The sequence below is a fragment of the Ogataea parapolymorpha genome, chromosome III (genome assembly GCF_000187245.1).
Source record: "Ogataea parapolymorpha DL-1 chromosome III, whole genome shotgun sequence".
NCBI classification, from domain to species: domain Eukaryota; kingdom Fungi; phylum Ascomycota; class Pichiomycetes; order Pichiales; family Pichiaceae; genus Ogataea; species Ogataea parapolymorpha.
The window spans coordinates 1,099,656-1,126,361 of NC_027864.1; the positions used below are offsets into that span (position 1 = coordinate 1,099,656).

Genomic DNA, 26,706 nt, shown 5'->3' on the forward strand with positions numbered 1-26,706 from the left:
CTTTTAGATTATGCGTAGTTATTCTTGCGGTTGGGCCACGCTGAACTGTTCGTCCCCCCACGCAAACGCCACCGCGAGCCCGTCGTGCAGCTCCAATTCGTCCACCTCACGGATCTCGTCGTCCAGCACTGCAATCCGCAATCCCTCAGCGGTGACTTTCTCTCTTCCCTCTTCGGCCTCGTCGCTCTGGGCCGCCTCCTCGTCCTCCTCGGCTTCCTCGAACGAGGGCACTGGCACGTCCACATCTGTTTGCGATAGCCCCACAGGCTCACTGTGCAACAGCAGTCCGCCCGCGCTGTTCAGCATCTCTGCCAGCCGCTGTTTCAGCTCCCCCACCCCGGACCCAGGCGGCACACTCACAAACACCGTCAGGCCCTGTCTTTTCGCCTTCACCGTGATCATATGCAAAATCTCTGGCTTGGCTTTTTCGTAAATTAACTTTTTTTTTCCCTCCTTTGTTGTTTTAAGGCCAAATTAATGAGTTCGACGTCGGATGCTCCTTCCGCCACCTCTTCGGCCGCCAACGTGGCCGGAAACTTTATAGGAAGCAAGCCGTCCACAGTGCTGTTTTTCATCGCGCTGTGCGTGGGCGTCATCATTGCCGTTCTATTTATATTCTTCACCTTCAGATACCTTGTGCGGTCTCGCTTTGGGCTGTACAGCTCGGCGCCGCAGTTTGCCCGCAATCCGTTCTACATGGGCCCCACGGGGCGCGCGTCCATGAACGGCCTCCAGCCGTACTTTGAGCACGACATCGCCCTCAACCTCGCGGGCCACCGCCATCTGCACGGGTACCGTCCCCGTCGCCGCGAGGGGTACTCGCGGAAGCGCAAGCTAACGCAGGAGGAGGTCGACGACCTGTTCCCGCTGAAAACGTACGCCAAGTGGCTCAACGGTGGCCAGGAGGATGTCATCAACAGGAACGAGGGCGTCCTGGTGTACGAGGAGGACGCTGGACATCGGAACACTCCTGAGGAGCAGGACGACTTCCAGGACGCGCGGTCCTCGCCGCCAGAGGAGGTTGATCTGGCCGACCAGAACAAAACCGACAACATCGAGCTTAGCGAAACAGTTCCTGCTACAGCCTCGTCCGCCGACGCCGCACAGGACCTCCACTTCACCTCTGGGATGTGCGCAATCTGTCTGGACAATTTGCTGGACGACGACGAGGTCCGCGGCCTGATCTGCGGTCACGTGTTCCATGCCGACTGCGTGGACCCCTGGCTCGTCAATCGGCGCGGCTGCTGTCCGATGTGCAAACGTGACTTCTTCATGCGCGACCAGACCCGTTCGCGCCACACCAACGAGGCCCAGGGCGACCGCAGTCTCGACAGCATCTTCAACGACGCGGAGTCGGTGAGCGACCTGTTCTTCCCGCGTTCCACCAAGTTCAAGGCCCAGACGCTGCTGGCATCGTTGCAGCTCGTGCGCAACGGCGAGTACGCGACTGAGGGCCAGACGTCGGCTGCAACGGCGCCGCCTACCGGCCCGATCGAGGAGGTTACCCCGATGCACAACAGCGACTTCAACCGACCACCCATGCCGGAGCTGCGCTCGCTGCAGTCGTCCATCATGGAGATCGTCAACGAGAGACCGTTCCACCCAGACGACTTGCGCGACATCGACACGCTCGCGTTCCAGACCGTCAACGACAAGTTCACGATGCTGTCGGCGATTTTCTGGCGCATCATGGGCATCCGCAAAGAGGACCTGTACTACCACTACGTGCTGGTGTTCTACGAGCGCAACCGCAGCGCACGGCTCAGCTCGCGGCCCGGTGGCGAGCCCGAGCAGCCGCAGCAGCCCGAGCAGATGGTGTGACTACGATACTCTATTCATTTCTGTTCCATTATCTAATTAAACGTGCGATCACTCATTCACTGACAATTTTTCAGTTCCAGCCACCAGCTCGTCCTCGTCATCCTCCACTGGTAGCACGTTGAACGACGAGTGTTTTGGACCGTCTGTCTTGGCCTTCTGCTTGGTCTCTGGCTCCTTATGCTCCCGTGGCTTGCGCTCCTTGTTCAGCGCAGAGCCACGCAGGTTTTCCCAGTCCACGTCAGGCTCCGGCTTCTTTGGCTTGCTGCGCAGAGCGCCCTCGCTCCTCTTGCGAACGCCCTCTGCCACGCTGTCTCTGGCGGCGCCCCAATCCGGCTCTGGTGCACGCTCTCTTCTAGGCGCACGCTCTGCACGCTCTGCACGCTCCACACGCACGGGCTCGCCGCTCCTGATGGCGCCCCAGTCCGGCTCCGGCCCACGGGCCCGTGGCTCTCTGCGAGGTCCCAGCCGCTCGCGCCGAGGCTCGGGAACAGCAGCGCCCTCTCTGACGGCGGTCCAGTCTGGCTCCGGTGCCGCCTCTCTGCGAGACGGCAACCGTTCTCTCCGGCCCTCCCGCACCGCAGGCGTGCTTCTAACGGCCCCCCAGTCAGGCTCTGGCGCCCGCTCGCGCATTCTGTCGCCTCTGAAGTCTCCCCCGCGCTGCTCGCGCTGCTCGCTGCGCGGGCCGTCCCGCATCGTGCCCCAGTCGATGTCTCCACGTGACTGGCGGCCACCACGGCCCCCAAACGGCTCCTTCGTGGGAGCAGCCACGCTGACGTACGCAACACGGCCGCCCAGGTTCTGTCCCGATAGTTTTAATGCCTCTTCCAATGTTTTCCTATTCTTAAACGTAATGAAAGCAAATCCTCTGAGCGCCCCCGTGTGCTGGTCCTTTGGAGCGTAGAAATCGACAATCTCGTCAAACGGATCCTCAATGCGCAAATTGTCGGCAAAAAACGCCTGGATCTCATCCTCCTGCGCGTCTCTCGGCAGATTGCTCACTCTCGCGGTGTATGGCGCACGGTCCGGGATTGGATACTCGGCTCTTTCGTAGTCCCTGTCGTTTCCTCCGCCCCTGCTTCCTGACGGCTTGCCGCTGACGGGCACCTCCAGCGTGTTCATGTCGAACTCCTCGTCCGCCCACGAGCCGCCAAAGCTTTCGTCCGCCAGGAACGAGCCCAGGTCCATCTTAACTTTGTTCTTAGGAGGCATGCTATACTGATTGTTTGTTGGAAAGAATAAAAAATTTTCATGATTTTTTCCACTGCAGACGTCTATCGGCGCGTCGCCCCGGTCTTTTTCCCTAGAAAGCAATCTCGCGTACACTTCTTGCCATATGAACAACTACGCCGTTCTGGCCCTTGTGCTTCTGTCGTGGCCTCTATTTGGCATTCTGCTGGGCATACGTGTGTCTGTCCGGGGCATTGGCCTGTCGCCGGCCCCATTCTCTTTCCTGCTCCCGATAGCAATATATGGGCTCCGGGTGCAGGTTCTGGGCGTGAGTGTCGCTATCGGCCACATTGCGCTCGCGTGCAGCTGTTCACGGCCATTTTTGAGAGTATACCTCGGCTCGGTGGTGGTCAATCGGGCACAAAGCGGCAAAAAATCGACGCCGTCCCGAGACGAGTCCAAAGGTCTTTCGTATTGGCAGATCGCGCTAGATCTCGTGCTTAGGTGGGTCCCGGAGACACTGGTAAGTGTCGATGACTTTTCCATGGACCAAATGCACGTTCGCTCGGCCCGCGTGCGGTTTTCTAAAGGACGTGTCTATAGACTGTCAACGGCGATTTCGAGGGTGGAATACGCCGACTCCCGCTTTAACGTGGGGGTCTCGGACATCAGCTTCAGTGGGGTAATGCATATAGAACACAAAAAGCTGCATTCCAGCGGCAATCTTGTCGCAGGGGCCATCACTTTCTCGCCAAGCGGATCGGTGCCGCCTGTCACCGTCTCTGCGGTCAAAATTCTCCTTCAGGGGGACTCCCTCCATGCATCCGTGAAGGGTATCCACGCAAAGGACATTCTCACTATTCCCCAGCTCACTTACTCGCGCAGCCCAGCGAACGGCTCACAGCTTGAAATGGCCGCTATCGACGCCGACATCTCCCTGCCGCTCGTATTTGCGCTGCTCTCCTTGTTCGTGCCGCCTAAAAGCTCCTCCTCAAGCTCTTCCTCCGGCCCTGCCTGGCCCTCTGTCATTGTGACCCGCAGCACTATTGTGCTCCGCTTGGCCAGTTTCGACCTGCGCGTGCACAGCCGGGATCTGTTTTTTTCTGCCACCGCTGCTACCATCGGCAACGTGCGGCTGGAGATTATGCGGCACGGGCGGTGGACGCGGCTGCTGAGCGTCCAGGACGTGTCGGTGGATGACAATTTGGATGCCAATGTTGCGTTTGCCAAGCTTTCTCTGCCCCACGGGTTCCTCATCTATGAACTGTTTGACAGCGCTTCCAACACGGCCAAAAGCTTGAAGCAGCACGTGCACACGCTGCGCACTGGCAGCGACGAGCTGATTATTGCACCCCATGCACGGTCGCCGGTGAATTTGCCCAATATTCGTGTCCACGCAGGGATTGTGGCGGTGTGTTTCGAGAACGACCCGTTCGAAACCGAGCTCGGCATGATATATCAGCTCGGCAGGGTCGAGCAGCGGTCGCGGCTGCAGAAGTGGGCGCTGTTGGAAGACGGCGAGTTTCTGGACGTCCTGAACGAGCACATCTCATCGTCCTGGATCCGGCTAGTGCGCGAGTACCGCACAAAACTCACAGCTACCGTCGAGCGCAATGCGCAATTTCTTGAAGGCCGCAGCCATCAGCACGCCAGCACGAGCGCGCCTGTGATGTCCTTGTACCTGGAGGAGGTAGACCTAAAGGTTGGTCCCCCACATATGGACGAGTCGCTTCCAGCTTACATTGAGCGCGTGGGCAAAGGCATGCCGCGCGACACGGAGTACACAACGCTGATTCCGGCGTATGTGGACCTTTCCGTGGGGCAGGTGCGCGCACACCTGCTTGATCTGCCGCTGCCGCTGGCTTGGGTGCCGTGGGGCAAAACAGCGGGTCTTCGTGTATGTGGCAACGTGGTGCTGCTGGAACAGCTGGGCGGCGACTGGCGGTGGTGCGACGTGGACGTGGGGGGTAGCAAGTCTATGCGTGTCCCACGCACCATGGCCGCCATGAAGACGCTTGCAGAACTCACAGCCACCGTGCTGACCGACCAGCCAGTCATCCTTACGTGGGGGGCCTCGATCCAGCCGGTCCTGCGCCAGCTGTCACTCTGCTTCGACAGTTTCAGCAAGCCCAGAATAGACCCGAGCCCTAAACTCGGCATTTGGGACAAGCTGCGTCTCATTGCGCACGGCTACGTCGACCTGGTGTGGGCCACCGAGGCCGGGCTACAGATTAACATCAAGGGCTCGATGGACCCGTACGAACTGCACGGGGCGGCGGCTGGGTTCGCATTTGTGTTCCGCAAAAACGTGCGGCTGGAGTTGAACGACCCACGCAATGCACCGGACGACTTTGCCGTTGTGCGCGCGAGCGAAACAATGTTTGGAGTGCCTGACCATCTGGGCACCCTGCCTTGTTGGTGCAGTGCACACCCGGTGTACCTTGGCCAAAAACTGCAAAATTCGCTCTCTACCTCCACTTTTGGCTACTACCTGAACGAAAGCATCTTCTCGCCATTGCCCCCACGCACATCGTTCAAGCGAGCTGTTTCACTCGGCGGCGAGGTTGAGTTCAAGTTGTCGTTCAAATTTGAGCGCTCCAAAACTACATCCATCCCCCACTATGCTGTCTCCATGGTACTCCCCCCACAGCCTCCCAACCACGACTCCTACGCCGGCTTCCGCACAGATACAATCCACATGGGCATCCACTTGGCAACCAGATCGGCGTCCAATTCTGTGCACGTGACCCCAGTCACGTTCTCGTTCTTCACGAAATGGTTCAAGCTCTTTAGCAGCGACGTGTCGCTGCCTATTCGCAATGGCCCGATTTTCGGCACAAAGCCGGAGTCGGTCAAGTTTGCCTCGCATCTCGCATCCTTTTCCTACAACTTTAACGTCCACCCGCTGTACATTTTCCACGGCTACCGTCTCGACCTCGACGACCCAGGAAACAAATGTGCTCTTGGGTTTAAAGCCAAGATGGAGGATCTTCGATTGCAGCTACACCAGCGCAAAAAGCCGATGGTGCTCAAGAATGAAAATCTCAACAAGCAGGTGAAATTGATGCAGATGAGTTTCGACACCGGCGAAGTTCGTTTTTGCAACGTAGATGTGCGTGTGGTGGCTGCAGAGGAGCAAAAAACTGGCCATGACAAGTATCCTGCCGCTGCAGAACCCTGGTTTGACCGCCAGGACTTTGAAGAGCAGAACATGGAGGCTCTAGGGGCCGTTTCCGCAGAATATTTGCATTTATTCCACTGCGAGGAAATGGCGTATCTTCTCGACCACGACTCTGCCAAGTTCCGCAACGTCGTCAAGGCAACACGCCCGCTGGCAAAGTGGAACTGTGCCGTGCGCAACCGCGTGTTCCAGTACCTACAGCGGCTCGAGTTCCGGCACTCGTACTCGTACTACCGCAGCTACCAGGCATTCCGCACGGCGCGGGCGTCATGGGCCGAGGAGCGGGCCGAAACGGTGTCACATGACGACGTAAGCTTTGACAATCGCAGCTTGCGCATTGACACCTTTGAGACTGATTTGCGCGCCGTGGAACACTCGGCACGGAGGCTGGTCACGTGCGACGACTTTGAGGTGCTAATCAGCGAGCCTCAGATCCAGCTCATTGAGAACGACGCGGCGGACTATTTTGTGCTTTTGAGCACCCCCAAGATCGACGTGAGCGTCGTCAGCGTGAACGACGGCAGCCAGCTGGACGATGTGGACTCGCGGCCGTTGGCGACGCGATTCGGGTCCGTTCTGAAAAATACAGACATTTTTCTGATCGATCGGTCTGTCGACACAAAAGATGCGATAGTTTACGGCGACAATCCGCACTGGCCTGTGTTTTTGCCCCATCCGCCCGCAAAATACAAGATTCTGTCGCGGACGGCCATGGTGTTGCGGTTCGACCGCACGAGCAGTTTCGGCGGCGACGATCGACGCAACCTGTTCATGTTCAACATGGCCCGGCTCGAGACGCGGCTGAACTCGGCGCAGGCGCGCGCTCTGTACTCACTTGTGGCGACGCTGCTGCTGTATTCCGAGCCGCGGTCCAAGGAGCTAGACGCCGCGGTCCAGGAGATGGTGATGGTGGCCGATTTCAACGACCTGGACGCTGTGTTCGGCCAAATCGCCGACGTGACGCGCAAGCTGGCGTACTTGCCCGAGCCGTCGCCGCTGCGCAGCCGGCTGCTGGTCGATCTGTACACGCGGATGCGTGTTTTATTGAAAGGCGGCGGAACGCGGGACGACGAGGTGGAGTGGATTCTACAGGTGGGGACGATCAAGATGGACATGGTGGAGGAAGAAAAACCGTTTTTGCGGCTGGAGATCGCGCAAGGCACGTTCAACAGGATCGAACTGGCCGACGGGGCCACCAAAAACAGGGTGACGGTGGGCACGCTACGGGCAAGAAACATGGCCGGGGCCTATTTCCCGCAACTACTCTCGGGCGTCGAATCGACGGACATGTTTGACATTTCGTGGACTATGGACCGGCCTGTGGGGGGCATTCGCGTGGTCAAGGAGGTGGACATAAAAAGCTCTCCAATCAGACTGGGGTTGGAGGAGATTGTCGGGCAGCGGGTGTTGGAGTACTTTGTGGGCGAGCAGCAGGGCGGGCAGCAGCAGGAGGAGGAAGAACACGTTGATTCGGCGTCCTCAAAGCTCATGATCATCCGCGCCGGTCGGTACTATTGGTTCCAGTCGATCCACATGGAACAGTTCGTGTTGATCGTTTCGTTGCGCGGAAAGGGCCTGAAAAAACTGCTCAATGTGACGGATTTTGAGCTGCTGTTGCCCGCTCTAGACATCGTCAACAGGCTCTGGGGGATCGACGACCTGGTGAATTATCTGAAAAAATACATCTTGCAGACATTGATGGTGCATTTCGGCAAGATCATAAGACACAAGATGAAAAGACACTAGCTAAAATGCACCTGGACGTGGCGTTTTTTCTGATCGGGCTCGCTTGGTGTTGTGGGTGTGCCCTTTCTCTTGCGCTCTTTCTTGGCCGACGAGTCGAAACTGTCGATGGCGAGCTTGCTGGAGTCGAAACCGGGCACGCCATTGATTGAGCTCTTTTCAAACGAAAACAGCGACTTTAGCTGCTCCAATGGGTACTGTTTGAGCTGGACGTCGCTCAAGTCCGGGTTGTCTGGCCGGAAAACGATCGGCGAGAGCGTTCGCTCGGTAGGGATGGCGTGCTTGCCCGGCAGGTCGGCGACGTGGTTTTTGTACGACTTGCGGAGTTTGACGCCCTTGGAGCCATCGGGGTTGACCCTGGCGAGCGACTGCGCGATGGGACGCAGACCGTACAGTCGAATGACGTCTGTGTCGAAAGACGGGCGCACGGGCTCGTACTTTGTGTCCTGGTCGATAAAATAATGCATGGCGACGATCGACGGAGGCTCTCAGGCCTTGAGGTCTATTTCGCGAGCTGGGTCTTTTTTTTTTTTGCTTCACGTGACCCCATCTAGGGCTAGAAAATTTTTCAAAGTAAAATAAAATACTCTCTACGATAATCTTTTCACCAACCATGGCTGCATCGCTCCCACACCCAAAGATCGTCAAGAAGCACACCAAGAAGTTCAAGAGACACCACTCGGACAGATACCACAGAGTGGCCGAGAACTGGAGAAAACAGAAGGGTATCGACTCCTGTGTCAGAAGAAGATTCAGAGGCACCATCAGAGAGCCAAAGATCGGTTATGGATCCAACAAGAAAACCAGACACATGATGCCTTCTGGCCACAAGGCTTTCCTGGTGAAGAACGTCAAGGACCTGGAGTGTCTGATCATGCACACCAAGACCTACGCTGCTGAAATTGCCCACAACGTGTCTGCTAAGAACAGAGTCGAGATTTTGGCCCGTGCCAAGGCCATCGGCGTGAAGGTGACCAATCCTAAGGGCCGTCTGAGTCTTGAGGCATAGGTAGAGTAATACATGAGAAGAGATTTAGTAGGACTGGCATTGCCATTATTTTAAAAAACTCGTATTATTTTTAATTATAAATATTTTCCCATGTCATACGGGACCCGCAACACGTCTGGCGCGGCCAATTACCACGCCAGCAACGACCTTGTCGACCTCGTCGACCTGGACAGCATGGACGACCCGTTCAGCGACCCGGCGCCACGGCCCGCCAACTCTGCCGCCGCGTTTGCCAACGTGGCGAATGACTACGACGCGGCCGGGCCCTTGCACGACAACCCGTTCGACTCGGACGTTCTGAGCGACTACGAGAGCGACAATTACGGCCCGGCAAACTCCAGTGGCGGCCTGCGCTCTGTGGTTGGTCAGATACGGAACAAAATGGGAAGAACCGCGTACGACAACGTGGACGACTCGCACGAGCCGTCGCGCAGCACGCCAGCCCCAGAAATAGCCACCGACACCGCCAACGTGTTTGACATCCGCAGGTACTTCCGCAAGCACAACAGTACCGACGACACGAGCCCGCGGACGATCTACATCAACGATCCGCAGACAAACGCACGGCTTGGCTACTACGACAACCACATCAGCACGACCAAGTACAACTTCGTCACGTTTGTGCCTAAGTTCCTGTTTGAGCAGTTCTCCAAGTACGCAAACCTGTTTTTCCTGTTCACGTCGGTGATCCAGCAGGTTCCGTCGGTGTCTCCGACCAACAGATACACCACGATCGGTACGCTGATGGTGGTGCTGCTAGTTTCCGCCGTTAAGGAGATTACGGAGGACATAAAGCGGAATTCGTCCGACAACGAGCTGAACCGGTCCAAAATAGAGGTGTTGGACATCAAGACCGGCCAGTACGTGATGAAAAAATGGATCAACGTCAGGGTCGGCGACATTGTCAAGGTGAACAGCGAGGAGCCGTTTCCGGCGGACCTGATTTTGCTGAGCTCGTCCGAGCCGGAAGGGCTGTGCTACATCGAGACGGCGAACCTGGACGGCGAAACCAACCTGAAAATCAAACAGTCTCGCGAGGAGACTGCCGGGCTGATGTCGCCGCAGCAGCTGGTCCAGTGCCAGGGAAAAATCCTCAGCGAGCGGCCCAACAGCAGTCTGTACACGTACGAGGGTACGTTGTATCTGAACGGGCGCGAGATCCCGCTGAGCCCAGACCAGCTGCTTCTGCGCGGTGCCAATCTGCGTAACACGGTCTGGATCCAGGGAATTGTGGTTTTCACGGGCCACGAGACAAAGCTGATGCGCAACGCGACCGCGGCGCCGATCAAAAAGACCGACGTCGAGCGCATCATCAATTTGCAGGTGATAGCACTGTTTGGCATTCTGCTGGTGTTGGCGGTGGTTTCGTCGCTCGGCGACATTCTCAACATTGCTTTCATGAAAAATCATCTGGGTTACCTCTATTTGGAAGGAACGAGCAAAGTGAAGCTGTTTTTCGCCGACATTTTGACGTACTGGGTGCTCTTCTCGAACCTCGTCCCGATCTCGCTGTTTGTCACCGTCGAGATCATCAAATATTACCAGGCGTATCTCATAGCTTCGGACCTCGACATGTACTACGAGCCGACGGACTCGCCGACGGTGGTTCGCACGTCGTCGCTTGTCGAAGAGCTTGGCCAGATCGAGTATATTTTCAGTGACAAAACGGGCACGTTGACCAGAAATATCATGGAGTTCAAGACGTGTTCCATCGGCGGCCGGTGCTACATTGGCCAAATCCCGGAGGACGGCCAAGCGAGCGTCCAGGGCGGCATTGAGATCGGCTATCACACGTTTGAACAGCTGCAGATCGACCGCAAGCAGCACAGAAACAGAAAAGTGATTGACGAGTTTCTCACTCTGCTGGCTGCGTGCCACACGGTGATTCCGGAAATCAAAGGCGACAGCATCAAGTACCAGGCCGCGTCGCCCGACGAGGGAGCTTTGGTCGAAGGTGCGGCGATGCTGGGCTATAAATTCACCGTGCGCAAGCCGTCGAGCATTAGCATGGAGGTGGACGGCCAGGAGCTCACGTACGAGCTGCTCAACATCTGCGAGTTCAACTCGTCAAGAAAAAGAATGAGCGCCATTTTCAGGTGTCCGGACGGCAAGATCAGGCTGTATGTGAAGGGCGCGGACACGGTGATTTTTGCGCGACTGGCGGAAAACAACGAGTTTGTCGAGGCCACCACAAAGCATCTAGAGGAATTTGCTGTCGAAGGTCTGCGGACACTCTGTATTGCCGCAAGAGTGGTTCCGGAACATGAGTACCAGGAATGGAGCCAGATCTACAACAAGGCGTCGACGAGTCTGGAGAACCGGTCTGAGAAGCTGGACAGTGCTGCGGAACTGATAGAAAAAGATCTATTTTTACTGGGTGCTACGGCCATCGAGGACAAGCTGCAGGACGGCGTTCCGGAGACGATCCAGGTTTTACAGGAGGCCGGCATCAAGGTGTGGGTGTTGACGGGCGACCGTCAAGAGACGGCGATCAACATTGGAATGAGCTGCAAATTGCTGAGCGAGGACATGAACCTGCTCATTGTGAACGAGGAGAGCAAACGGGACACGAAACAGAATTTGCTCGACAAAGTGGAGATCCTGCGCAGCAACCAGCTGTCGCAGGACGACATCAACACGCTGGCGCTGGTGATAGACGGCAAGTCGTTGGGCTTTGCTCTGGAGGCCGATCTTGAGGACCTGCTACTGGAAATCGCTGTTCTGTGCAAGGCGGTGATCTGCTGCCGCGTGTCGCCTTTGCAGAAAGCGCTCGTGGTGCGGCTCGTGAAGCGCAAGAAGCGTGCGTTGCTGCTGGCGGTCGGAGACGGTGCCAACGACGTGTCGATGATTCAGGCCGCCCACGTCGGCGTCGGCATTAGCGGCATGGAAGGCATGCAGGCCGCACGCAGCGCAGACTTTGCGATCGGCCAGTTCAAGTACCTCAAGAAGCTGCTACTAGTGCACGGCTCGTGGTCGTACCAACGACTGTCGCTGGCGATTCTTTACTCATTCTACAAGAACATTGTGTTCTACATGACACAGTTCTGGTATGTCTTCAGCAACGGGTTCAGCGGCCAGTCGATGGTGGAGTCGTGGACCCTCACGCTGTACAACGTGATATTCCTCGTGCTTCCGCCGCTCGTGATCGGCATCTTCGACCAGTACATCACAGCCAACATGTTGAACCAGTATCCACAGCTATACAAGATCGGCCAGGCGGGCCATTTCTTCAACGTGGAAATTTTCTGGTCGTGGGCCGTTAACGGCTTCTACCACAGTGCCATCATTTACATCGCGCTCATCAATATTTTCAAGTACGGCAACCAGCTCGCCGACGGCACCACGATGGACCACTGGGGATTCGGCATTGCCATCTACACGACCTGTCTGGTGACTGCTCTGGGCAAGGCCGCTCTTATTTCGTCCCAATGGACCAAATTCACGCTGGTGGCCATTCCCGGCTCGCTCGCGCTACTGTTTGTGGTCCTGCCCGTCTACGCCAGCGTCGCGCCCCACGTCGGCGTCTCCAAGGAGTACTGGGGCGTAGTTCCGAAAATATTCGGCTCGCTCGTTTATTGGATGACTATTTTAATTGTGCCCGTGCTTTGTCTGCTCCGCGACCTGTTGTGGAAGTACTACAAACGCACCTGGAACCCGGAATTCTACCACAAGGTGCAAAAAATCCAGAAATACCAAATCCAGGATCACAAGCCGCGGTTCTCCTCGTTCCAGAAAACCATCCGCAAGGTCAGACAGGTGCACCGCATGCGCAAGCAGCGCGGGTTTGCGTTTTCGCAGGACGAGGGCCAGGAGAACATCATCCGCAAGTACGACACCACCAAACGTCGCGGCACGTACGGCGAGCTCGACTAGACAGACAGGTTGCGCTGTTTGCACAACTCCTGTGCTTCCTTTAGCTGTGCGCTCTGTTTTGTTTTGGCGGTGATCCTGTCGAGCGACTTAATCGCCGCGACCAGCGCTGCCGTGTCGACCGGCTGATGGCGGCCTGTGCTGGGCACCTGCACCATCCCGGCATCCACGACGTACCCGAGCCGTTCCAGAAGCGGAGCGACGTCGTCGTGCGGGTCGATCGTCCTCACAGTCGCTAGGTCCACCGTGCTGTACGGCTTCAAGCTCAATTGCAAAATTCGCGTTCGCATCTGCGTCTCAAGGTCGCGAAACACCTGCGGCACCAGCTCGTGCGTCTCCTTGGCCAGCTTGTCCACCGTCTGGGAAAAACTGGTTGGCTGACAGGTCTGGTAGCTCTGAATCAGCTGGCAGCACGCGGGGCTCACATAACCGCCGTATTTTAGCAGGTTGGCGTCCTTCTTCAGCCCGACAAGCACCAGGTTGACCGTGTACGCTGCGACAAGGCTCTGGATGGCCGGCTGTGTTCTGCACACCGGCAGCTTGAACAGGATCTGGAACTGTTTGTGTGCTGCCAGGTAGTGGCCCGTGTTCATCAGCGACATGGCGAGCGTGTAGTACGCCTCGAACACGTCTTCCCTGTGCAGTTTGAGCGGGTCGATCGCCGTATGTCGCGCAAACAACGGCTCCAGACTAGCAATTTCGCGGTAGCTCTTGCGGGAGTATAGGTGCTTGAGTGTAATATGATGTAAATAATGAAATGTTGCATTAAAAGAAGCCGTGTCGCCCACACGGCGCACGATCTCCACTAGAAGGGTGCCCGGGTCTTGTGACGTTTTGATGTATCCTTCAAGCAAGGAATAGAAAGCTGTCAGAACGGGTCTGTTGCCGAAAACGACCAGCAAATCCAACTCAGCCAGCAACTGGGCGATCAGTGCAATGACCTGTCCCCGCTGCGACTGCCACGTCTCGTCCTGCTCGGCCAGCACGCCGTTCTGCAACATTGCGGTCAGCAGCGCAGTCTTCTGCAACGCCGACCGTGCCGTTTGTATGCGCTCTAGCACGATGGGTGGCTCATTCTCAATCACGTACTCATGTGCCAGCCCGTATGTACGTCTCCAAAGCTCGTCCACATTGACGGCAGGGTCATTTTCGTGCGGCAGCGAGTCAAAAGTGCCTGCATACATATGGAAATAATTTAATATTTGATTTAATTATTTATAATTTAATTATCTATGTTATTTAATTTAAAATATAATTATTTTTTCTAACTCAAATCATTCCCATGCTGCTTCTGGACGGAGCGCTAGGGACCGAACTTGAGAAGCGCGGCGTCGACGTCTCGGGCGGCCTGTGGTCCGGCCGTGCCGTACTGGACTCTGCAGACACTGTCAAGGCGATTCATCTCGACTACATGCGGAGCGGCGCCAATATTGTGTTGACGGCAACATATCAGCTATGCGACGCCAACATCGAGCAAAACCACCAGGACCCGCACGCTGTGTACACACGAGCCGTGGGCCTCTGTGCACAGGCACGCCGCGAGTACGAGGACGGTGCCGGCGTGAAGATCGCCGGCTCGATAGGGCCATACGGTGCGTATCTTGCTGACGGGTCAGAGTACACGGGGAACTACGGCTCTGTGACTGACGCACAGTTGCGCGCGTTCCACGAAGGCCGGTTTCGTTTTCTCGCCCAATCCTCCGACGTGGATGTTCTTGCATTTGAAACCATTCCGTCATTCCAGGAAATAAGGGTTCTGGCAGAGCTGGCCAGAACACAGGAAAAACCGTGGTATCTGAGTCTCAGCGTGCGCGAGACGGCCCTCGTTGACGGCACGCCGCTCGCCCAGGTCGTCAGCTGGCTAGACAGCCACTACGATCGCAATATCGTCGCGGTCGGTGTCAACTGCTGTGGTGTAAGGGTGGCTTTGCCAGTGGTGGAAGAGCTCGACCGTCGGCTCTCGGACTCGCAGAACCTGCGAAACGCCCGGATTGTGCTGTATCCGAACTCGGGAGAGGTGTACGACGGCACGACGAAGAAATGGTCGGGCGAGCCGAGCCATTTTGTCGAGGCCGTGAAGCAGTGTCTGCAGTACAAGCGCGTGGGCATCGTGGGCGGGTGCTGTCGCACGGGGCCAGCCGATATCCGCCAGCTGCGGACGCTCATTGACGAGTCGCGCTCGCACTAAATGCATTTGTGTCTAATGAACAAAAATTGACGTCTTTTATCTTTTATATACCTAGAGCTCATCTTTGAGGCCGCCGGTCAGCGGCAGCTCGTCTGGGTAAATTTTGCAGTCGAAGTCCCAGTTGAGCATCTTGGCCGCCTCGCAGGCCGACTTGGTCCACGCGGAGCCGTACACGATCGGCGATCTCTTCACAAACATGTGGGCAGCGCCTGCAAAGACAGCAAGGAACAGCACGATAGCCACAGATTTTCTGTTTTTCAAAACGGCCGAGTAGATCACCTCAAACGACTGGCCCAAGGTCAAAATGCCAAAGTATAGGGCAGGCAGATAGTGGTGCAAAAACAGCTGTCTGTCCATCAGGAACGAAGGATAGTAGTGAATGAACCAGCCAAGAAGAAATTGCAATGTGTTGAGAGAGTAGTTGAAAACAACAGAGCTTTCCGGAAGCGGGTAGCCCAGCTGCCATCTCAGCACGTGGTAGACGACGAAAAGGCCGAACGGAACAAACAAAAACGACGACAGCCACCAAACAATAGGGTTTCCAAGCAAGTACACCTGTCTGTCGCCTTGTTTCCAGTACGAGATGCCGCGCTGCAAAAATGGCCATGACTCCGGTCTCGACTCGAACGCATGGGGTGCCTTAAGTCCCCTGTTGATCTTCCACATTCTGCTGTGCAGCTCTGCCATTTTTTGCAGGAAAGACAGCTCCTTGTAGGAGACCTTTTCTGCAGTCGCTGGATCCAGGAACTGGTTCTCGTTCTGCTCAATGTACCAGTACGAGAGCGGCTTGATGCCCTGGCCTGCACACGTGACCTCCTGTTGTTCGAAGCCCCATTTAGGCAGCTTGGTCTCGTGCGAGAACAGGTAGCAGCCTGTCATGGCGTGTCTGAGCCTGAAAATGGTGTCTATAGCCTTGACTGTCTCCTGCGCTTTTCCCGGAACAGACTCGTCTTTAACGATCTCGACAATAAAGTCGTCGTTCGGATCGCCTTCAAAGCCCTCGTACCCGTAGCACGAGGCCTCGTTCTGCCAGTCGATTTCAGAAACAGATGGACGGATATCGTGCGAGTGCAGTCTTCTGTGTGTCAACAAATGCTTCAGTCTGATCTTGGTTCCGTCGGTCAGCGGCTCGAAAGCTGTTGGCTCCTCGGTGGCATTGTACAGCTCAACAAGCCACTTGTTGTTGTCGTCAAGGTGTGGATACAGCGTGATCTGCTGTTGCCCAGAGCCTCCCTCGTACAGATGGTTGTGGGAATGTAGGTATCCGCCATTGGTATTCACATGTCTCAGGGTCACGACAGAGCCGATACCAACGTCTGCGAGGGTGGTTTTAGGAACAGTAGTGTCTTTGAACGAGGTTCTGAACGCAGATGACAGGAATGCAGCACCGTCACCCTCGTAGGGCAGCAACGAGAGATGGATGGCAAATGAAGCCAGGTAGATGATGGCCGGGAGTCCAAGCAGGACCACGAACTTGGTGACAGTCTGAGAAGCGATGTTTTTGGCCGACAGTTTGAGGTCTCCAACCGCGAACCAGAGCTTGATGGCACAGCAAACGCCCACCCACGCAACAGTAAAGAAGCCGACCCATTTGGAGGATGAGGCAAAGCCCAGACCGACGCCGGTCAGCACCAAAGATTTCCACCAGTTGAGAGTGAATGGAGTCTCAATGTTGAGCTTGGAGCTGGCATAGGTGGCGGCGGCAATGAAGAAGAGCAGCGGCGAGTCGAGCAAAACAAACCGCGAGATGGTGGCATTGGCACTCTCGAGCACCAGCAACGATGACGTCAGGAAGGAAACCAGTGGCTTGCAGCCGGTGGTTCTGAGAGTCAAGTACATGAGGACCACGGTACCGACGCTCAAGAAGGCGCTCAGCTGTCTCATGAGGACGTACGGCACGTCGTCGGGGAACTTGTCGCCGATTTCGGCAAATTCAAACTTGCCATTAAATCCTCCAAGGGCACCCACCGCCGCAAATAACAGCTTGGCCAGAGGAGGATGGACGTCCATGAAAAAACGGCCCAGAATGTATTTTCTCGCGAATCCGCCAAAATGCACCTCGTCAAACACCACTGAGTCGGGGAAATCGAGGCTGCGGAGCCGAATCACGGCGCTGAACAGGGCCAACAGCACAACGAGCCCCATCTCCTTACCCGAGGAAACACGGCGATTAGCCATTGTCTGCGGCCCCAGCGTCGTCGATAAGTATCTGCGGACAGGGCCGGGCTGTAAAGGAAGTTCTGTAGTGGAATCCGTCGTAGACGGAGCCAGCTTGACGGGTTTCTTTGCCATGATGAAAACAAGACACGAAAAAAATAACGACGAGCTTAAAAGAAAAATATTCATTTTTTTATTTTTTTTGACATTTAATATGCGTTATTGGCGAGCTATGTTTTTCTTCTCTTTCCAACCCCCTTCAGCACATCCACCTTCTTGCCTCTCTTCTTGCCACGGCCCTTCCTCACCTTGTTGAACGGCACAAACCCAACCTTCTTCTCCTCGGGCCGCGCCCCCTCTGGTAGCAGGTACGTCGGCACTCTTTTCAGATGTGCGTCCGCACGCACGCTGGCCAGGTCTTTGTCGTGGCGCAAAGTGACCAGGTCCTGCGGGTTCTCCTCAAAATGGCGTTTCAGCTTCTCAGAGGCCATCAGCTCCTGTTTAATCTCCCGTAGTCGGGCATCTCGCACAGCCGCACGGGTCACGGACCGGAACGAGTCCTCCATCCGGTACCGGAACGCCTCCACCTGTTTCATATTAAATTGGTACGGCTTGAGCTCGTACCCGAGCTTGCTCTGCGACCGCTCGATTCTGGCCAAAACCTTCTCGTCCTTCTTTGCACTGGCCAAACTCGAGGCCTTGTGTTTTCCCCATTCCTTGGCTGCCACCACAAACGACAGAGCCATGCCACTTTTGCCGCCTCTGGCCGTCCGTCCAACACGGTGCACATAAGTCTTGGACGAGACAGGAAGATCGAAGTTCAGCACACATGCCACGTTCTTAAAATCAACACCACGCGAGACACCAAAGTCGTTTGACTGGCCCTCCTGGTTGGCCTCATCGGTCGCAATTAGTAAATTGTAGACGTTTTTGTTGAACTCCTCCACAATGTGCAGCCGAGAGTTCACTGGAAGCTCAGAGTTCAGCAAACACGATTTGATGCCGAAGTTCTGCAAAAAAAGTTTGAGCTTGTATCCCCGGTCCAGCTCGTTCACAAACAGCAGAATTTTTCCTTTAATTAGGCCCAGCTTCAATATCACGTAGATCAGCAGGAACTTGTCGAGCTCGTTAGTTTTGATGTAGTACTGGACAAGCTTCTTCTTGTCGCTGTCGACGTCCTCCAGCTTCAGAACAGCAGGTTTATTACAGAACTTCGTCTTCAGCTCCGTCACCTCCTCGTTCAACGTGGCACTCATGAGAAAAGTCTGTGTGTTTGTCTTGGTGCTTAAATATTCTCCCAATTTGTCCAAATCGTCCTTGTATCCATAGCTGACCATCAGATCAACCTCGTCTATCACCAAAAACCGCAGATTCGTCAACTGTATACTCTTATTTTTCTCCAAAACTGATATTAATTTCGCAGGAGTGCTCACATATATTTCTCTACCCTCGTTGAGCAGCTGTAACTGCACTTGCTCACTCACGTTGTCATTCAGGTTCAGCACACGTGCAGACCTGCCGCAAAACACCGTCAATTGACCCAGAAATTCAGCCACCTGCTTGCTCAATTCCTTGGTCGGAACCAAAACAAGCGCTTTCACACCCTCTGAGTCACTGCCTGACGCCAAAATAGACTGCACAATCGGTATGCAGTATGCTGCAGTTTTGCCAGAGCCTGTAGACGCCCTGGCTATGATGTCCTTGCGTTCCTCGAGAGACAGTTTGATCGTCTGTGTTTGGATCAGCGTCGGGTGCTCGAACCCAAGCTTGTTAATGGCCTGAATTAGACGCGCATCTAAATCAAAGGACTCAAAACTGACGCCCTCATCGACGTAGTCTTGCGCAACAGAGACAGACATATGTAAGATCGAGTACTAAAAAATATTTCAAAAAAATTAATTTTTTATTAAAAAAATTTGTTGATTACTTAATCTTTCGAAGAGTCTTCCTTCAGAGTGACAATTCTGTTGAAAATTAGTTTGTCACCGGAATCTTTGTCAAGACAGAAGTAGCCAACTCTGAGAGCCTGGAATCTGACAGTCTCCTTGCCTGGCTCTTCCTTGATACTAAACTCAGGGTTGGTGAATGGCATGTTCAATGGAGACTTGGCCTCTATTTCGTAGAAGCTTGGCTCGATAATAGCATCTTTCAGAATTTCTTCCGAGTTTGGATTAATGTCGGCCAAATAGCCGTCAGGGTGGGCAGATGGATTCTCAGACTTGAACAGTTGGTTGTGGATTCTCACTTCATCAATTCTAACAGGAGACTTGTATTTCTCAGACTCTGGCACCCAATGAATGTATGTCTTTGGTTTCTTGTGTTGGGCAGGATCGTTCAGGTACTCGGCGTGAATCAATGTCGGAGCACCGGACTCATCCCTTTCTACGCTCTTGACGCGAATATTAAACGGAACCCTCATCAGACCCACAGGCTGGTCCGGAGCCAGTCTGAAGTAATCCTTGGTGATGGTGTCTCTGTAATCCGACTTGTCGATGTAGACAGTCTTGGTGAATGGCACTTTTCTGGAGCCAAACTCAGGCGAGCCAGGTTTGTATGGGATTTCCACCAGCTCCTCGTAGTCGTCGTCCAAGTTGTCTATAACCACCTTCAGCGGATGTTCGATCATCATTAGTCTTGGAGTTGTGTGGTCAAGATAGTTTCTCACGGCACTCTCGAACCTAGTTGCCTGGATATTTGTGGTAGCTGTGGTAACACCCAAGGTATTGATGAAACTCAAGATGGCTCCTGGAGGAACACCTCTTCTTCTAAGAGACTCCAAGGTGTAAAGTCTCGGGTCGTCCCATCCACGCACATAGCCTTCGTTCACGAGCTTGGCGATCTTTCTTTTGGACATTATGGTTCCGGTCAAGTTCAAACGGCCGTATTCCCTTTGAGCAGGTCTGTAGACATGTAGCACGTCACAGAGCCACTCGTAGCTTTCTCTGCTCAAGTAGAACTCAGTTGTACACAAAGAATGACTGATGTTTTCGAACGAATCAACCAAACAGTGAGTGAAGTCATATGTCGGATAGATCTTCCATTTGTCTCCCGTTCTTTCGTGTCTGGCATTCAACACTCTGTAAGCAATTAAATCCCACATTTGAGGAGATGGAGAGTAAATGTCCTGCTTCATTCTTAAGATAGCCTTTCCTGGCTCGTAGTATCCGTCTCTCATTTTTCTGAACTCTGCCAAGGACTCCTCAATTGGTCTGTCTCTCCATGGAGATGGGAACCTTTCTCCACCAGGAGTACCATCTGGCCTCACACCTCTCTGAGCTTTGATCTCCTCTGGCGTCGAATGGTCCACATAGGCATATCCTGTTGTGATCAATTTTTCAGCGAGCTCGTAAAGCCGGTCGAAATAGTCTGAAGAATAGGTGATTTTCCAAGGTTCATATCCAAGCCATTTGACACAGCGCAAAATGGAATCAAAGTAAACCTGCTCCTCGGCCTCAGGGTTCGTATCATCATAACGCAGATAGCAAACTCCACCGTGGTATTTGGCGTAACCAAAGTTTACCATAATGGCTTTTGAGTGTCCAATGTGCAAAAATCCATTTGGTTCAGGAGGGAACCTGGTAAACACCTTGCCCTTGGTCACCTTCAAGTGCTCCTGCATGAGCTCCGGCCATTTTTGCGGATTCTCACCAGGCTTGTGGAGATCTCCCAAAAATCCCTCTGTGAACATGTTTCTTTCGGGCTCGGTCTTGGTCTCTGTCTTGGCTCCCTTGGCTGGCTCCTTCTTCTTTTTCTCCTTCTTCGCCACATCTCTCTCATCTTTAGGACCGAGATATTCCTGTGCTAGCCGGTCGACAGTAGGCTTGAACAAAGCAGGCGAGGCCCATTTCAGCTCAGGAAGGCTTCGCACACTGCCAAGGACATTGGGAACCATTTTATATCTTTTTTCCAGAAATTCGGCCTTGATAGACTCAATATACCTCCGGATCGCGTTCTCAACGTCCTCCTCCGTAATTTTGATACCAACACCAGAGCTTTTCTCCATCTCTTTTTCGTCGAAATTGTCGCCAGCAGATTTGACATACTTGTATGCCTCAGTGACTTGCAAAGTCGAGACTAAGCGGCCGTCAGTAATGGCATCCACGATGTTTTTATCATGTGGAAGATCCTCGCCTTTCAACAATGTAGCCAAATGATGGAGAAGAGTACTCTTCGTCTTGTCCCACGAAACATTGTCGCCCGCGAGCTGGATCAAATGAGCCAATGAAGAGGAGACTTTCTGATTCTTTAGGATCTCCCGCGCTTTGGATTCCTGGAACCCAATACGAGAAAAGAGACTGACTAGTTCGTCTGCCATTAAATATTTGAAGACAAAAGAACGATTCCTACTATTTTATCTCTAATTGAGAGGCCGGGTAAAAAAAATGCGAGCTACAATTTCTGAATGTTGTAAACCTTTGATTATTATTGACCTATGTACTGCGCATTGATATATCGTACAATCCATAGCAAAGATGAGCAAATAGCCAACAAATCCCCAAACATATGAGAATGGCTAGTACAGCGAGCGGCAAGCCACAAACTCAATGGATCTGAATTAACTTAAGCAAAACGAGTCTGCGTAGTCGGGAACTTGGTCATGTCCTTTGAATTGATGCGAAGAAGAGCCAAAGAAACAATAGTTTTCAATGATCTTATGGTAAACAGGATCTGAAGAAGCTGCCAAGCTCTTAGGCGTAGTGTATGCAGAGGAAGGCGAATAGTTCGGCTTCAATGTAGTAGGAGGCAACGAACAGGATGTTGGCGTGATGGAATTTAGAGTTGGGATGGCTGACTCAGAGTTGATTTTGCGTAACAAGTAATGCTTTGACGTTCTTGGCTCAAAAGTGCGCTGGCTTTGAGTCGTGAAAGGCAACGAAAACGAATCGTTGAAATTCAGATTTGTTTTCAATTTGAACTTGATGTCGTCCAGGTCGGTATCGAAAGACTTGCGCCGTTGGGTACCTCTCTTTGAGTTCTTCTTTAGTGTAACAGTGTAGTTCTTCATGTCATTATTGTCCCAGTATTCGGTCTGGTTAACCTGGTACTTGATACAGAATTTGAGGTTCATCTGTGACTTGTAGATTCCCAGGTTGCGTAGCTTAATGATGAATGAGAATTTATCGTACGAAACGCCATCCTCCATGTAGCGGAAGATATGGTTGGAGGAGATGTAGTTGGCGTTGTCGATCTCGATGAAGCTTTTCCAATCGTCAAAGGTCAGCTTGATGAGGATCTTTTTTTCGTATCCCAAATTGCGAACATAAACAAACCCTATCAGAGAGTCCTTTGTAGAGTTTAGTTTTAAGCTCTCCAGTATGATCGGCTTATCGGAATTGAACTTGCCGAAGTTCACAACATTGGAAGTGTGCGGAACATCGTTGTGCAGAATTTCCCAGTACTCACTGAGGTAATCCGTTGTATTGTCAAGGTCCTCCTCGTCAGAAGAGGAGAAGTCCCACGAAGGGCGCAAAGAGGGAGATGACACCGGAGAGCCCACCGGAGACGCTTCCGCGGAAACCGCCGTCGGTCTTTCAAGCTTATCAAAAAATTTGATGTCCTCTAGTCTGTTAGCAAACCTCACGGATTTAGCGTTGGGCATCGAGCTTGACCTTTTGAGCGACGGCAGCTTCAGCGAGGACTTGACCAGTTCTCCCGACTTCTTCCGCAGTAAACTAGGCTTCAGTTCTGTTATGGTTGAGATGGAAGAGCTTGAGGCGTCTTCATGCTGAAATACAACTGTCTGGTTATCGTCATTGTCCAACTCGCCTTCGTGACCGGCAGAAGACGGTATTATGTCTGTGACAGAACTTGTGCTAGATATCGTGGAAAGAGGTGTGGAGATGGAAAGCGTCTCTTCCGGTGAGGTGCTTATGCTGGAACTTCTGGAGACATTCGGAGACGGATGGGACTCAGCCAGCTTGTCATTCAGGTAAGCAAGGTTATTGGTGGTTAAAGGGGCTGTGTCAAAGGATCTAGGGCCCAAATATGGCATATGAGAAGCACAAATGTCGGCGTAATATAATCTCGATAGCGATAGTCCTTTGGATGAGGCACAGGGGAAAAAAGGGAGTATTTAAATCAGTGGCGACGTGCTGCAGCGTACGATTAATTGGCAAATGTAGCGTTATAAAAATGAATAAGATTATTATGACTGCATATCAGCTGCAGGCAAAGCAGACAATCTCCTCTTTTGTTTCTTTTGAGTCTTCCAAATCGGGACGCACCATTATGATTTCCCCAACAGACAGCAATGGTGGCGAAAATTTTTTGAGCTGGGGAGAAGAGCCATCACTATAGGTGTCTTTTTGGGGCTGTGCAATCCGGATTCCATTTTATTTTAAAAGGAGTGCAGGCGCGCATAGCAGAAACGGGGGCGTCGGTAGTTGTGACACTTCACACGCGATACCCGATCTGATACAAAAAAAATTTCAGGTTACTTTGCAGCGAACACGCTGAGGATCGACAATCGAAAGGGACAGGGGTGTTTTTGGCATATGGGTTGGAATGGACAATCAAAGTCTTGGGAGTGTCATTCTATCGTTTGCATATTAATCAGTGCACATGTCGCCTTTGTACCCCGGTCGGAGGGGGCATTATTCGCTCGCCTTGATCAGCTGGTGGTTTGATCCTGATGTAAGAGGTAGCGCAGAGGTATTTTCGGTACTTTTTTTTTTTGCTGTGCCGAACTGTGGAAAGATCGGATGAGAAACCGCCCCACCTGTCCCTCATCATAGTTTTTTGCGCCCGAAACATATACCAAAGGCGGGATCCGATGACCACACACTATGCGCCGAGGGTAGTTTGGGAACCACAAGACGACGTGTGATGGAACAAATGAGCGTGGGGTACATGCCTAGCTCCACACAAAAGGTTCTGGGCACCCAACAAAATGCTCTCCCTCTGCAGCTGGTGCAAATGTTGCCGATATTGCGACTCCGATCGGAATTTTAGTTCGCGCAGCCGAACGAGCCTGACACAGCCGAACACAGCCTCAAGATTGATAGCGGAGATAGGAGCCAACAATTAGCTAGAGCCGAAAGCCGGGTAACAGTCAAAAGTGGGCCCGTTAAAAATCTTAGTTTCAATTTTAACACCCTTGCACCGTTCCCATATCGGGCAAAAATGGTGCTAGCCATCCTGCTACGCAACTAAGTTTTATTATTCCGTTCCTCATTAGGAATAGACCATTTCCCTAGTTGCACTAGTTCTGCCCAAGACGGCAAGCCCGAGCTAGCCACCCAAACTATAAATATGGCTGGTTGCAGCCCTCGGACACAGTTCGCTCAAACTATACTAACTACAGTCACTCCTTATGCTGTTGAAAACCCCTGCTTTGTATTTGTTGCTTGTCTCAGCAATGGGACTCCCGGTATTCTTCAAGCGTCAGCCGGGAACTTTGGAAAGTACCATCACCACCACTATCGATGGAAAGGCTGTCACCATGCTGCAAAAGGTGTATACCAGCACGGACCGGCCTGCGCAGACCAGTGTGGTGATGACGACGCTGAAAACCTCGTATGAGGTCCCAATTTCAGCTACCGAGACCAGTGATACCAGCACCGTTAGTTCCACTTCCTCCACTACTTCCAGCACTACTTCCAGCACTTCTTCGAGTGCTACTTCTGACGACGACGACAGTTCTGCCACCACAGCGGATCTCGTTTTGTCTGCCAACGTGGAGAAGACCACCTCCAGCAGCTCGACAACGTCTAGCTCCTCCAGCTCCTCCAGCTCCTCTACCATCTCCACCACCTCCACCACCCCTTCGAGCTCCAGCCCAATTAGTGTCGCCAGCTCCACGGTTTCTGTCTCGTCCAGCACCATCACCCCGTCCGTCACGACGATGCCATACGCCTCGTTCACCTCTTTTACCCCATACGCCACAGAGACGACTGACGGTACTTGCTATGTGTTCTACGAGAACGGAGATGCGTACGACAGTATCTCTCCAACGACGACACAGACGGTGACTGTCACCGTTGCTACCGTGACATTAAGCACTACTGTGTAAACGACGAAAAAAAAAAAAAATAAATAATAACAATAAATAAACACATGTTTTCCGAACTAGAGCTCGAGTACGATAAGTTCAACGGCTCGGTTGCCGATCTCGCCGACCGCGCTGCCGATGATACAATGGACTCGATGACTTGCGAAACGACCAACGAAACCGAGATTTCCTCCGAGAGTATCCTGGTTGTTCCGAAAAACAGAGACTCGAACGCCTACCCATTGAGAATCTCCTCACACTTCACCGCCAGCAAACGAGTGCCAACGCCGGAGGAGCACCAGCTGGACGACCTGGCGAAGTCTAAGGACGAGCTGGCTGCCAGGGTGTTCAAGATCGGCAAAGAAATCGCGTTTCTCGAGACTATTATGCCAAAAATGGAGAGAAGCGTCGAGCTCGACAAATTGGAGTATGCCAAAGGCAAGCTCGAGGAGATGAGAGAAGAGTTGCAAAGACAACAGTACACCCTGAGCATCAAAATCAACAGACTGGAAAAAAAGATCTATGGCGCACAGGGAAGCAAAGCAGACTACTGGGTCAGAGGAGTCAGCAGCTAGACGGTCAAATTATGTACACTATGTAATATACGAGTAATATACGAGCATCAAACATCATTATCTATCGCTACTTCCCTTCTTGGCAACATCCCGACCCGCCAGCAACACGCCGTCACTGCTATACAAGTCCATGTCCACATGCTGTCTCTTGCCGTTCTCAAAAACATGACACCCGTACACCTCGGCATATGGAGGAGTGTACAAATGCAAACTGATAGCCACCTTATCTGTTCTGTTTGTGATTCTGTGGAGCCCGATAGTGTCCTCTATGTGGGTCACGTCATTCGCGTGGTACGTGCTTGTTTTTATGGGCTCTAAAGACTCGCCGTCAAAGAGCTCCTCGGTAAGTTCGCCACTCAGAATCTTCATCACACAGTGGGCGCCCGCATGGTCATGAATGGCCGACCCGCGGCCTGGATTCCACACAAGCAGCAGCAAGTTGCCGTTGGGACCGAAATTTTCCACGCCATTCCGGGTGTATGCGATGCTCTTGTCCTCAAAAGCATATTTGGCCCAGTCTTCCCGATCTGACTTGTAGCGTGCCATCAGGTGCATCAAGGCCTTGTGGTCAACGTCCTTGGTCTCCAAGACAGTTCCCTTGTCTAGTTGTTGTCTGAAGAGACAACGTAACCGACTAAAGTCCAGTTCGTTGTCAATAGTCATGATAAGAAAAAAAAGGATTTTATCGCTTCATGCCCAAAAAGGAATTGCTAACTCTGAGGATCGAACTCAGGACCTTCAGAACTTCAGTCTGACGCTCTCCCAACTGAGCTAAGTCAGCAATATACTTATTTGGTAGGGAGTGACAAAATACAGAGAATAGACAATGAAAGGGCCGTCTATTGTTTGTTAACTATTCATTCTAATTGATCAAATTGTTGTTCTGAAATCTACTCGGTATATTACTCATTTGTGGATTCATATTGTCAATCACATATTTTAACTCCCATTTTTAATTTTTCGGCAAAAAAAAAACTAAGTTGTTTATTATTTCAACCTTCTCTT

The 26,706-nt window shown here is 53.1% G+C and overlaps 15 protein-coding genes and 1 non-coding gene across 16 annotated transcripts; 7 read left to right on the top strand and 9 right to left on the bottom strand.

Annotated features, from left to right (window-relative positions):
• Nucleotides 1-18: 18 nt before the first annotated feature.
• On the bottom strand, nucleotides 19-402 carry HPODL_00786 (uncharacterized protein; the record flags this gene model as incomplete). The annotated part of the gene is made up of 1 exon (XM_014080749.1): nucleotides 19-402. One exon carries the CDS (start codon nucleotides 400-402, stop codon nucleotides 19-21), a length of 384 nt encoding a protein of 127 aa, XP_013936224.1.
• Nucleotides 403-477: 75 nt separating this feature from the next.
• Nucleotides 478-1,821, top strand: HPODL_00787 (uncharacterized protein; the record flags this gene model as incomplete). The annotated part of the gene is made up of 1 exon (XM_014080750.1): nucleotides 478-1,821. One exon carries the CDS (start codon nucleotides 478-480, stop codon nucleotides 1,819-1,821), a length of 1,344 nt encoding a protein of 447 aa, XP_013936225.1.
• A 48-nt stretch (nucleotides 1,822-1,869) lies between these two features.
• On the bottom strand, nucleotides 1,870-3,030 carry HPODL_00788 (Eukaryotic translation initiation factor 4B; the record flags this gene model as incomplete). Its single annotated transcript, XM_014080751.1, has 1 exon — nucleotides 1,870-3,030. The coding sequence occupies one exon, from the start codon at nucleotides 3,028-3,030 to the stop codon at nucleotides 1,870-1,872; it is 1,161 nt and encodes a 386-aa protein (XP_013936226.1).
• A 643-nt stretch (nucleotides 3,031-3,673) lies between these two features.
• Nucleotides 3,674-7,915, top strand: HPODL_00789 (Protein FMP27, mitochondrial; the record flags this gene model as incomplete). The annotated part of the gene is made up of 1 exon (XM_014080752.1): nucleotides 3,674-7,915. The coding sequence occupies one exon, from the start codon at nucleotides 3,674-3,676 to the stop codon at nucleotides 7,913-7,915; it is 4,242 nt and encodes a 1,413-aa protein (XP_013936227.1).
• A 610-nt stretch (nucleotides 7,916-8,525) lies between these two features.
• On the top strand, nucleotides 8,526-8,921 carry HPODL_00790 (60S ribosomal protein L32; the record flags this gene model as incomplete). The annotated part of the gene is made up of 1 exon (XM_014080753.1): nucleotides 8,526-8,921. One exon carries the CDS (start codon nucleotides 8,526-8,528, stop codon nucleotides 8,919-8,921), a length of 396 nt encoding a protein of 131 aa, XP_013936228.1.
• A 90-nt stretch (nucleotides 8,922-9,011) lies between these two features.
• On the top strand, nucleotides 9,012-12,794 carry HPODL_00791 (phospholipid-transporting ATPase DRS2; the record flags this gene model as incomplete). The annotated part of the gene is made up of 1 exon (XM_014080754.1): nucleotides 9,012-12,794. One exon carries the CDS (start codon nucleotides 9,012-9,014, stop codon nucleotides 12,792-12,794), a length of 3,783 nt encoding a protein of 1,260 aa, XP_013936229.1.
• Nucleotides 12,791-13,975, bottom strand: HPODL_00792 (uncharacterized protein; the record flags this gene model as incomplete). Its single annotated transcript, XM_014080755.1, has 1 exon — nucleotides 12,791-13,975. One exon carries the CDS (start codon nucleotides 13,973-13,975, stop codon nucleotides 12,791-12,793), a length of 1,185 nt encoding a protein of 394 aa, XP_013936230.1.
• Nucleotides 13,976-14,073: 98 nt separating this feature from the next.
• HPODL_00793 (S-adenosylmethionine-homocysteinemethyltransferase) lies at nucleotides 14,074-14,979 on the top strand (the record flags this gene model as incomplete). The annotated part of the gene is made up of 1 exon (XM_014080756.1): nucleotides 14,074-14,979. The coding sequence occupies one exon, from the start codon at nucleotides 14,074-14,076 to the stop codon at nucleotides 14,977-14,979; it is 906 nt and encodes a 301-aa protein (XP_013936231.1).
• A 51-nt stretch (nucleotides 14,980-15,030) lies between these two features.
• Nucleotides 15,031-17,271, bottom strand: HPODL_00794 (Dolichyl-phosphate-mannose--protein mannosyltransferase 1; the record flags this gene model as incomplete). The annotated part of the gene is made up of 1 exon (XM_014080757.1): nucleotides 15,031-17,271. The coding sequence occupies one exon, from the start codon at nucleotides 17,269-17,271 to the stop codon at nucleotides 15,031-15,033; it is 2,241 nt and encodes a 746-aa protein (XP_013936232.1).
• A 95-nt stretch (nucleotides 17,272-17,366) lies between these two features.
• Nucleotides 17,367-18,995, bottom strand: HPODL_00795 (ATP-dependent RNA helicase DBP9; the record flags this gene model as incomplete). Its single annotated transcript, XM_014080758.1, has 1 exon — nucleotides 17,367-18,995. The coding sequence occupies one exon, from the start codon at nucleotides 18,993-18,995 to the stop codon at nucleotides 17,367-17,369; it is 1,629 nt and encodes a 542-aa protein (XP_013936233.1).
• Nucleotides 18,996-19,063: 68 nt separating this feature from the next.
• On the bottom strand, nucleotides 19,064-21,451 carry HPODL_00796 (Glutamine--tRNA ligase; the record flags this gene model as incomplete). The annotated part of the gene is made up of 1 exon (XM_014080759.1): nucleotides 19,064-21,451. One exon carries the CDS (start codon nucleotides 21,449-21,451, stop codon nucleotides 19,064-19,066), a length of 2,388 nt encoding a protein of 795 aa, XP_013936234.1.
• A 240-nt stretch (nucleotides 21,452-21,691) lies between these two features.
• Nucleotides 21,692-23,128, bottom strand: HPODL_00797 (Protein phosphatase 1 regulatory subunit 3C; the record flags this gene model as incomplete). Its single annotated transcript, XM_014080760.1, has 1 exon — nucleotides 21,692-23,128. The coding sequence occupies one exon, from the start codon at nucleotides 23,126-23,128 to the stop codon at nucleotides 21,692-21,694; it is 1,437 nt and encodes a 478-aa protein (XP_013936235.1).
• A 1,320-nt stretch (nucleotides 23,129-24,448) lies between these two features.
• Nucleotides 24,449-25,147, top strand: HPODL_00798 (putative secreted protein; the record flags this gene model as incomplete). Its single annotated transcript, XM_014080761.1, has 1 exon — nucleotides 24,449-25,147. One exon carries the CDS (start codon nucleotides 24,449-24,451, stop codon nucleotides 25,145-25,147), a length of 699 nt encoding a protein of 232 aa, XP_013936236.1.
• Nucleotides 25,148-25,191: 44 nt separating this feature from the next.
• Nucleotides 25,192-25,701, top strand: HPODL_00799 (uncharacterized protein; the record flags this gene model as incomplete). Its single annotated transcript, XM_014080762.1, has 1 exon — nucleotides 25,192-25,701. The coding sequence occupies one exon, from the start codon at nucleotides 25,192-25,194 to the stop codon at nucleotides 25,699-25,701; it is 510 nt and encodes a 169-aa protein (XP_013936237.1).
• A 57-nt stretch (nucleotides 25,702-25,758) lies between these two features.
• Nucleotides 25,759-26,364, bottom strand: HPODL_00800 (cysteine dioxygenase; the record flags this gene model as incomplete). The annotated part of the gene is made up of 1 exon (XM_014080763.1): nucleotides 25,759-26,364. One exon carries the CDS (start codon nucleotides 26,362-26,364, stop codon nucleotides 25,759-25,761), a length of 606 nt encoding a protein of 201 aa, XP_013936238.1.
• A 45-nt stretch (nucleotides 26,365-26,409) lies between these two features.
• On the bottom strand, nucleotides 26,410-26,482 carry HPODL_05404. Its single transcript has one exon. It is a non-coding gene; the product is annotated as a tRNA-Phe (tRNA).
• Between the last annotated feature and the right edge of the window lie 224 nt (nucleotides 26,483-26,706).